The sequence below is a fragment of the Lytechinus variegatus genome, chromosome 19 (genome assembly GCF_018143015.1).
Source record: "Lytechinus variegatus isolate NC3 chromosome 19, Lvar_3.0, whole genome shotgun sequence".
NCBI lineage: Eukaryota > Metazoa > Echinodermata > Echinoidea > Temnopleuroida > Toxopneustidae > Lytechinus > Lytechinus variegatus.
The window spans coordinates 2068604-2079463 of record NC_054758.1 but is presented as its reverse complement, the minus strand read 5'-3'; the positions used below and the strand labels follow the sequence as shown (position 1 = coordinate 2079463).

Genomic DNA, 10860 nt, shown 5'->3' with positions numbered 1-10860 from the left:
ATAGATTGATTCAATTTAAATAAACAACAGCATGAACAAAATTCGATAGTAATTTAAATATAAATTAACATACATGTCAAGTTAAATCAATATAATCAATATCATTAAATATAATTGAATCAATGCAATTATATACATAACTGTAAGTGAAGTGATATGTAAAGTGAAAAATGCCTCTCTTGTCATGATGAATTTGAAGTGTTGTTAATATGTTCTGGGTTTCATTTCATAAAACTGAAGAGAATGACCAATTCACACTAATAGTTAAAAGCTACTGAAATCCATCAATCTGACTGGCTGATAGCATTATAACGGGTCTTTGTGAAACGGGACCCAGATAACAAGACTACAAAGTGATGTCAGTCTTTTGTTGACGTATAGTAATTGTCCCACCAATCATATACATTTTGGAATGCTCCCCAGGGAGCAGAGGAAGTGCACACATTTTGTGCTGACAGGCCACGAACCATTACAGAATGGGTATCATGCGTCTGGTAATTGCTTATGAATAGCAAATTTACCAGACGCATGACTAGCCATACACCAGTAATTTCTTTTGCATGGTTATAAAAAAGATGATATTTAGCCCAAAGTTCCACCATTTTATAAAGCAAATGATACACAGGTTTGTTCGTGCATCATTTTTATAATGGCCTGGGCAATATTTGTATAGGGCCATTATTTACATACGTATCGAGAACCGCAATGAATGGCTGTGACATCATACTTCTGTATTCCATTATACAAATAATACACATTGGCACGGGCATTAGCAAAAATTATAAAACAGCTACCTGTTGAATAGGTATAAAACAACAGAGGCATAGCTGAGGGCAGTTGCAATATTTCAAAGGAAACACATGTGGGTAATTATATTAATGCCCAATGAAAATAATGTGCATTATTTGCTTTATAAGATGGTGATGTGGATTCATTTGATATGCCACCCTCCTCTCAAAATTATGACCTGTCATTATACTTTGCTTAATATGCCCGCTCATTACAAGTCATTAGTAGATCTATGTCCGGTCACATTTGAGCAAGAACCAATCACTTGATTTGGATCCATTTCATAGTCTTATAAACTCATTTCCAAGTGTCTTGCATGATTATACTGTACATTTTTCAGATGAAAAATTATATATTATATTGTAATATAAATATTTATGATCAATTATTTTAAAAATGTTGGTATTTTATGTGAGATCTTTACCGTTCCATGTCAAAAGAAAACTTTCTATCACAAGTCATATCTTTACAATTTGGTCTTCTTTGTGAGAAGTTATTGCGTTGCAAGAGAGATTGAAAGCGACTCAACATTCAAACAAATTAAAAATAGGAGCTTCTGATTGTTGTCAAGTTGCAATTGATTTGGGGAGATGCATTTGATTGGAACTCTTTCTGCAAATTGCTCCAGACAATACAAGAAGAGTTAATGGCACAAATTTACAAAGGTGGTTTTGAAAACCATCAGTTAAACCCATGGTTTATGCAGATTTCTTGTATAAATAACGCTTTAATACCACATATAAAAAAATGTACAATGCTGATGCACCTTTCTGTCAAAGTGCGCCAAATTGATGCCTGCTTCCATGGTTGACAACGCTATTTTATTCATGACTCCATTGTTTTGAATGAGTCAACTGTTCAAACTTTGGACTCATGAATAAAAGAACATGATGGTTTTCTAAACCACCTTTGTGTAATCAAGCCATTTCGATCTGGAGGACTTTCAAGCACATGATTATGTGTAGTCACAAAATGGCAAGGTTTTGAATATAAAATAAATAACAAGTTTCTTACATAAGGAAAAGGCTGGATATCAGAATCTTTTCAGTTAGTTTACCCTTCTATCCTCCAGGTAACTTGTCAGCCCAGGGAGAGCGAGATACGACTCTACCTTAATGCAACAGGTGGAATTTCCAGTGCCATTGTATAACGTCCGCTGGTCATGAGTCTTGCCCCGCTCTGGGTGATTTGTATCAGCATGGGTGCGTCGTGGTCTAGTGGTTCTGACTCTCGCCTTTCAAACAGAGTCAAAGGTTCGAATCCTAGCCATGGCGTGTTTTCCTTCAGCAAAAAATTTATCCACACTGTACTGCACTCGACCCAGGTGAGGTAAACGGGTACCGACAGGAAGTAATTCCTCAAAAAGTTGTGCACACCAGAATCGGTAGACTAGCTTAGCCGGGGTAATATAGGAGTGCCTTGAGCACCTAGCAAGGTGGATACGTGCGCTTTACAAATCCTATATTTATTTGCAGGTTTACTGAAACTGACGTCGATGTGCCTTTAAAGCCTAACTGCAACACGCACAGTACTTGGGCTCTATTTGAGGCCTTGTAGACTCATTCCCAGCCGTCAGTAAGAGATGCAGTACAACGCACACAGAGTCTGTTGGGATCTTCAGCAGTGTGCTTCCTACATCTATTGCACCGATAATGAGTGGCAGGCTGGATCACGAGACTGCATATCATCTGTTTGTTCACTTCACCTGCATAATAATAATAACAGCAATAGTTATCATCATCATCAAAATAATAAATTAACAATAAGAATAACACTGATAAAAATAATAACGATAAAAATAATAACAAAACTACTACTACTACTTCTGATGATGATGATGGTGATGAAGATGGTGATGATGATCATGATGATGTTGGTGATGATGACCACCATGATGATGATGGTGATGATGATGGTGATGAAGATGGTGATGATGATGGTGATGATGATGGTGGTGATGATGATCATGATGATGTTACATCAAATTTATTTGACCTTTGTTTCAGGCCCTGTAAGTACATTTATCTATCTGCCGATACTTGGTACCCATTAGGAGAAAGTTTTAATGAAATTACCCAACACTGGAAGCTCTGCAGAAACCAGCGTACATCCATCTGGAATATCAACTGGAGGGGTTGCCATGGTGACTGTTGTGAAGGATGACATCATGAATTCTGTGAGATCTGATTCACAGCTTGTCTCGTCTTCTTGAAGTGACTATAAATTCAAGATGGATTATTTGAAACATCTTTTTTAGTTTACGTTCATAAAGGCATGAATGAAAAATTGTGCTTCATTTCACAAAGTGCAGGTTTAATTATTCAAGATTTCTGAAAATTTCTTCTTTTTTATCTTATAAATCAACACTGAATGGTGTCCCTTGTAACTCTAAAATGACTGGGTACTCACAGTTCTAGATTCCAAAAAGATAGTTTTTCACGAATAAATTTGCATATTTCAATCATAAATATATAAAAATACTTATTTTAGGAATATTTTTGTATAGTTTCTAGTTTATGTTATACGGCTTGTCATAAGCAGTGGAGTAAAACGTTTATTTACAAAGTGATAAAGGAAATATCGTTCAGATTACAAATTGACATGTTATGATAGGGTTGAAGTTGGTCGTTCCATTTGTGTGTGGAACTAAGAACGAGCAATTGTCGCCAGAGCAAATATCATGGAAGCACTCCTTGGATACCTGGAGAATATGAAGCAAATGAGTATCCTCTGTATAGATAGTGACATCATACTCTCTGCTCTTAGGAGCGTGAATGGCACAGTGGAATGTCTCTCGTAGGACTGTGAGGGCGCCCCATTGTTTAGCTAGATCAGGTTGATGCCATTCAGGGTCAGGGTTTATCCAGCCCGTCTTGAATACACTTCCTATGAAAAAAATATAAGAGAAGAAGACAAAGTGCAGCAATAAACTATTGCTTACGGGAACCGGGTGGTCCCCGTGTTAAACGTATAGGATTCAAAGAATCTTGGAGGCAACGGGTTAAAAAGCAATTCCATTTTGTCTTTTGTGACAATGAACTAAACCCAAGTGAGGTAAATGAGTACATACATGTAACAGACATTTATTCCTTGAACGTAGTGCGTGTAAACAGCTGCTCTGCTAAAGCCAGGGTAATTAAGTTGCATTACTGTAGCGTGCTAAGAGACTTCTCATAAAAGTGTGAAGTGCTGTATAAGCAAGTGCAATTGATATTTTCAATAGCAGAAAGGACAATAATAATAATAATACCAACATGCTTATATACCGCATAATAATAATAGGCATTTATATAGCGCCATCTATCTAGAAATATTCTATTCCGAGGCGCGTTGTTATTATTATTATTACCCCGGCTTTAGCTCGAGCTGCCTCTCAGCGCTCATGCATTCAAGGAATTAATCCTGCCGGGTACCCATTCACCTCACCTGGGTCGAGTGCAGCACAATGTGGATAAATTTCTTGCTGAAGGAAATTACGCCATGGCTGGGATTCGAACCCACGACCCTCTGTTTCAAAGTCAGAAGACTTATCCACTGGGCCACAACGCTCCACGCATATAACTGCCAAATGCGTCCCTATGCACTTAATTGGATATTATTACCCTGGCTTTAGCCCTGTAGCCTTTTACAGTGCGGTGGCGTTCAAAAGAATAAATTCCTGCCAGGTACCCATTTACCTCACCTGGGTCGAGTGCAGCACAATGTGGATAAATTTCTTGCCCAAGGAAATTCCGCCATGGCTGGGATTCGAACCCACGACCCTCTGTTTCAAAGTCCGAAGACTAATCCACTGGGTCACAACACTCCACAAAACCAGCTACATGTAGCTGAACCAATAGGTCAAAGGAGACAATACGAAATAGTGCAATATGGCGAGAGCAGGTCTGATGCATGCACATATGATGCTCTTTTTTAAAGGTCAAGTCCACCTCAGAAAAATGTTGATTTGAATTAATAGAGAAAAATCAGACAAACACAATGCTGACAATTTCATCAAAATCTGATGTAAAATAAGAAAGTTATGACATTTCAAAGTTTTGCTTATTTTTAACAAAATAGTTATATGAATGAGCCAGTTTACATCCAAATGAGAGAGTTGATGATGTCACTCACTCACTATTTCTTTTGTTTTTTATTGTTTGAATTATACAATATTTCAATTTTTACGAATTTGACGATTAGGACCTCCTTGCCTGAAGCACAAAATGTTAAAATAATGGAATTCCACGTGTTCAGGGTGGAATGGAACTTCATTTCATATGACAATGACGAGAAAATCAAAATATTTCAAACAATAAAAAACAAAAGAAATAGTGAGTGAATGACATCATCGACGCTCTCATTTGGATGTAGCTGGCTCGTTCATATAACCGTTTTTGTGAAATGAAGCGAAATTTTGTCATAATGTCATAACTTTCTTATTTTACATCCGATTTTGATGAAATTTTCAGTGTTATGCTTGTTGAATTTTTCTCTTTTTATTCAAATCAAGTTTTTGTTGGGGAGGACTTTTCCTTTAAATTACTAATTTAGCGTCTTCAGTTTGGAGATGACATTGATTTTTTTTTAAAAGCAGGCAGCTTGAATCATGATTGAATTAAAGGCCCTGTCACATCGTTCCGTGCAAGAAATTTATCCACATTGTGCTGCACTCGACCCCGGTGAGGTAAATGGGTACCTGGCAGGAATTTATTCTTTTAAATGCCACCGCACTGTAAAAGGCTACAGGGCTAAAGCCAGGGTAATAATATCCAATCAAGTTGGTATTATTATTATTATTATTGTCCTTTCTGCTATTGAAAATATCAATTGCACAGCACTTCACACTTCTTCTTTTATGAGAAGTCTCTTAGCACGCTACAGTAATGTAACTTAATTACCCTGGCTTTAGCAGAGCAGCTGTTTACACTCACTACGTTCAAGGAATAAATGTCTGTTACATGTATGTACTCATTTACCTCACTTGGGTTGAGTTAATTGCCACAAATGACAAAATGGAATTGCTTTTTAACAGGTAACAAAGATTTGAGCATGTTTAAAACTTTTCTGCGTGCCAATCAGACTTACGTGTGCTTTTGCTGAGATACCAGAGCTGCCAACCTGAACAAGAACACTTCAGTATTTTTAAAGCTGAAAATCAGTATTTTGGCAAGGAAATCAGTATTTTCAAAAAAAAAATACCATAGGACAACACATAAAACTGAAACTTCAATGATCAGCATTTTGCAAGGAACCATCAGTACTCTTCTCATTTTTCAGTACTAAATACTGAAAATCCGTACTACTTGGCAGCTCTGAGATACTGTAGACGCTGGCGTCCTGCAGGTAGCAAAAATAGTCATCTGCAAGTCACACACAAGACTTGCACTGAATGATGATGGGACAGGGCCTTAACAATTGTGTCAGTCACTGGTGTCGATCCATGACATCTGACTATTCAATGGGGGGGGAGGGGATGACACAATAGATCATCCGCTTGAACAATAGATTCACAACACAAATCGACACCCATTGTGTCAGTTAGTACACAAAGTGCCGCCTTAACTGATTTTGCTTACCTTCTTTCTTCCCAGCGTGATGGAGATGAACTTCTTCAGCTAGATGTGGGACTATGGGGGCCAATGACCTTGAAATGACCTCTAGCAGATGATGAAGAACAGTCTGACATGATCGTCTTCGCTCACTCTCTGCCCTATCACAATACAACCTAAGAGAAACCAAAAATGAATGACATACAGATTCAGAATTCAATTCATAGTCCTTATCAATTCAATAAGCCAGTTCGTAGTTCCTTTCTGGGCATGACCAAAAGATTCTACGCACGACCAAAAGATTCTACGCATGATCAGAGGAAGGTAATTTGTACTAAAGTGACATGGTGGTTGAACATCTAATGAGATAAGCACCAACTTTGATGTCTTGATTATTCATATATACTTTTGAATTGTCGTTTTGATTTACATCCACAAAACAAGGCAAACGCCAAACGTTGTCTCGCCTGCATATTGCAGTCATGAGGAGAATGTATGTCAAAACTATGCTATATGACTTCCGAGGCTGTCAGCAGTTTAGGGGGTGAATTGTGGTTCTGACAGTTTACATATGCAATAATGCTATAGGCATACTTTATGAGATAACACTAAGAATGCTGTTAATACTATGAAGCTATAATGATTTCCATGGAAGTAAGGAAATGAATGTTAGTGAAAAAGAATGTAATTCATAATAATGTGAGTGAAATAGTAAAATTGAATTAATTATTAAGGTGTTATGGCAAACTTATTGTCATGGAAAGTTCATTGACCTTTGACCTTAATCAAATTCAACTCACATTCGAACTTGACCTGCACCTTCAAAAGATGGACCTCTTGTATGAATTTGGCAATCCTACCTCGAAGCTGTAGAAAGTTATTGGGTGTACAACACAGCACAGTGCCAGTCATGGAAAGTTCATTGACCTTTGACCTTTAACCTTATTCAAATTCGACTCATATTCGAACTTGACCTGTGCCTTCAGGAGACGGACCTCTGGTATGAATTTGGCGATCCCATCTCGAAGCTATAGAAAGTTATTGGGTGTACAACACAGCACAGTGCCAGTCATGGAAAGTTCATTGACCTTTGACCTTTAACCTTATTCAAATTCGACTCATATTCGAACTTGACCTGTGCCTTCAGGAGATGGACCTCTGGTATGAATTTGGTGATCCCACCTCGAAGCTGTAGAAAGTTATTGGGTGTACAACACAGCACAGTGCCAGTCATGGAAAGTTCATTGACCTTTGACCTTTAACCTTATTCAAATTCGACTCATATTCGAACTTGACCTGTGCCTTCAGGAGATGGACCTCTGGTATGAATTTGGTGATCCCACCTCGAAGCTGTAGAAAGTTATTGGGTGTACAACACAGCACAGTGCCAGTCATGGAAAGTTCATTGACCTTTGACCTTTAACCTTATTCAAATTCGACTCATATTCGAACTTGACCTGTGCCTTCAGGAGATGGACCTCTGGTATGAATTTGGCGATCCCATCTCGAAGCTATAGAAAGTTATTGGGTGTACAACACAGCACAGTGCCAGTCATGGAAAGTTCATTGACCTTTGACCTTATTCAAATTCGACTCATATTCGAACTTGACCTGTGCCTTCAGGAGATGGACCTCTGGTATGAATTTGGTGATCCCACCTCGAAGCTATAGAAAGTTATTGGGTGTACAACACAGCACAGTGCCAGTCATGAAAAGTTCATTGACCTTTGACCTCATACAAATTCGACTCATATACAAATTTGACCAGTGCCTTCAGGAGATGGACCTCTGGTATGAATTCGGTGATCCCACCTCGAAGCTGTAGAAAGTTATTGGATGTACAGCACAGCACAGTGCCAGTCATGGAAAGTTCATTGACCTTTGACCTTTAACCTTATTCAAATTCGACTCATATTCGAACTTGACCTGTGCCTTCAGGAGATGGACCTCTGGTATGAATTTGGCGATCCCATCTCGAAGCTATAGAAAGTTATTGGGTGTACAACACAGCACAGTGTCAGTCATGGAAAGTTCATTGACCTTTGACCTTATTCAAATTCGACTCATATTCGAACTTGACCTGTGCCTTCAGGAGATGGACCTCTGATATGAATTTGGTGATCCCACCTCGAAGCTATAGAAAGTTATTGGGTGTACAACACAGCACAGTGCCAGTCATGAAAAGTTCATTGACCTTTGACCTCATACAAATTCGACTCATATACAAATTTGACCAGTGGCTTCAGGAGATGGACCTCTGGTATGAATTTGGTGATCCCACCTCGAAGCTGTAGAAAGTTATTGGATGTACAGCACAGCACAGTGCCAGTCATGGAAAGTTCATTGACCTTTGACCTTATTCAAATTCGACTCATATTCGAACTTGACCTGTGCCTTCAGGAGATGGACCTCTGGTATGAATTTGGTGATCCCACCTCGAAGCTATAGAAAGTTATTGGGTGTACAACACAGCACAGTGCCAGTCATGAAAAGTTCATTGACCTTTGACCTTATACAAATTCGACTCATATACAAACTTGACCAGTGCCTTCAGGAGATGGACCTTTGGTATGAATTTGGTGATCCCACCTCGAAGCTGTAGAAAGTTATTGGATGTACAGCACAGCACAGTGCCAGTCATGGAAAGTTCATTGACCTTTGACCTTATTCAAATTCGACTCATATTCGAACTTGACCTGTGCCTTCAGGAGATGGACCTCTGGTATGAATTTGGTGATCCCATCTCGAAGCTGTAGAAAGTTATTGGGTGTACAACACAATTGTTGTTGACGCCGCCGACACCGGAAATAGTGATACCTATGTCTCGCTCCACTACGCAGGCGAGACAAAAACAACAATGCTTCCACGGACGACTGGTATTTCAGTTTGCCAAGTACATTGTGCAACATGATATGATCTGCATTCAAAGTAGGAATGCAACAAATACCTTCATAAAGTGTTCACTGGTGTGCTATTCTAGTCACCTGGTCTATTCAATTTCTTCATCCTGCTATGTAAGGCAAGCTAATGTAATATCTTGCTTTGAATTCTGCCTATCATACTGAAAGAAATGAAAGGTCATTTGACCAAAATTGTTCATGAGGTAACTATGAACTGGTCTATTCTTACAGGGAGAGATCAGTAGCACCCTCTCTCTCCCCCATTCAAGCTGGAAAAAAAATGAATGGAGCTTGATCAAAAATTATATTTTTTGCAATAAGCATCCTATTTTCAGAAATAAAATCCAATGTTAAATGTTGTTCTCGTTCTGCCTACAGTATCGCAAAAATTATGAATTGTGTTAATACATGTATTGCAGTAATTTATAAATGTACGCATACTAGTAGCTGGACGTACATGTAATTATCATTATCATTTGTGTAAATAGTACTAAGGCCACTGCACACCTTACGACCCAACTGGTCTACGACTGGCTTGTGACTGAGTGAGTAGAGAGGAATTGCAAGGCAGTCATAAGCCTCGACACCGCACAACTTGCGATCCGACTACCATGCTGTCTGCGACTCACTTATAAATGCGCTTTTTGCCTTTTTCCATAGTAACTGAGAAAATGGTGCTTACTACTGCGTATGCGCGTTGTATATCACATATGCATCATGCAACTTTGCTGTCTGATTGGCTGAAATTTGGACTGAGCTAGCGATCCAGTCATAAGGATTCGACATGTCGAATCCTTACCATTTTCCTGGCGACTTGTCTCTGACCGGTCTGCGACTATCAAGCTGACAAGAACTGTGATGTCACATCTCCCCTCACTCAGTCGTAAGCCAGTCGTAGACCAGTCGGGTTGTAAGGTGTGCGGTGGTCTTTAGATTTAAAAGTTTTACTGAACCCCGGCAGGCCGCAGCACTAACCACTCCAGGTTTTATTCAATTTTGGGGGGATTGGACAAAACAAGAGAGTAAAGGGAAATACAGGAGGCAAAAATAATGTGAATGAGTATATACTACCTACCTATCTTTAACTGTTTCAAGGTAGAAAGACGATATCTTGTTGTGAATTAGATCCATAGCCCTTCTTGTGACCTCGCTGAATTCGTAATCCTCGTAGGATCTGGTCACGTGACCGCAGTACTCATGAAGGAGATGAAGCATGTATCTATCAAGCGATGTCATCTCCAGTGCGCCCTCGCTTGGCTCAAAGTCATACAAGTTTCCAAGGAAGTAGCGGAACGTATTGCGTAGCTTTATGATGTTCTGGTTGGTCATCGCAAAGAGATCGGGGCTGACGTTGATACGACCCATCCAGTCAGAGTCTGCCATCCGCCATCTTAAGACGTCAGCTCCGTACGCCGGCTCCTTCTTTTTGTTCTATTCCAAGGGAAACCATTTCAAAGGAATTGTTTTATCACAGCACAATAGAGAAAACCATATTGAGTGGTAATCTCAGAAGTTAAATCTTAGGGGGCGACGTGGTCTAGTGGTCTGATATAGATAGCCACGCTAAAGCCAGGGTAATAATAATTGCAGGGCCCACAGGGAGAACAGTTTTTTTTAATTAAAGTGGCTAATCTGGGTAT

The 10860-nt window shown here is 39.2% G+C and overlaps 1 protein-coding gene across 1 annotated transcript in view; it reads right to left on the bottom strand.

The window, feature by feature from the left end:
- Positions 1-2162: 2162 nt before the first annotated feature.
- LOC121405913 (isoleucine--tRNA ligase, mitochondrial-like) overlaps positions 2163-10860 on the bottom strand; it is a 34905-nt gene continuing 26207 nt past the window's right edge. The window contains exons 17-21 of the mRNA XM_041596908.1: positions 10296-10651; positions 6348-6496; positions 3491-3675; positions 2865-3006; positions 2163-2494 (exon numbers count right to left, since the gene is read on the bottom strand). Of these exons, the coding sequence (XP_041452842.1) occupies positions 2349-2494; positions 2865-3006; positions 3491-3675; positions 6348-6496; positions 10296-10651 (978 nt within the window). The 3' untranslated portion in view covers positions 2163-2348. The remainder of the gene's footprint in view (positions 2495-2864; positions 3007-3490; positions 3676-6347; positions 6497-10295; positions 10652-10860) is intronic.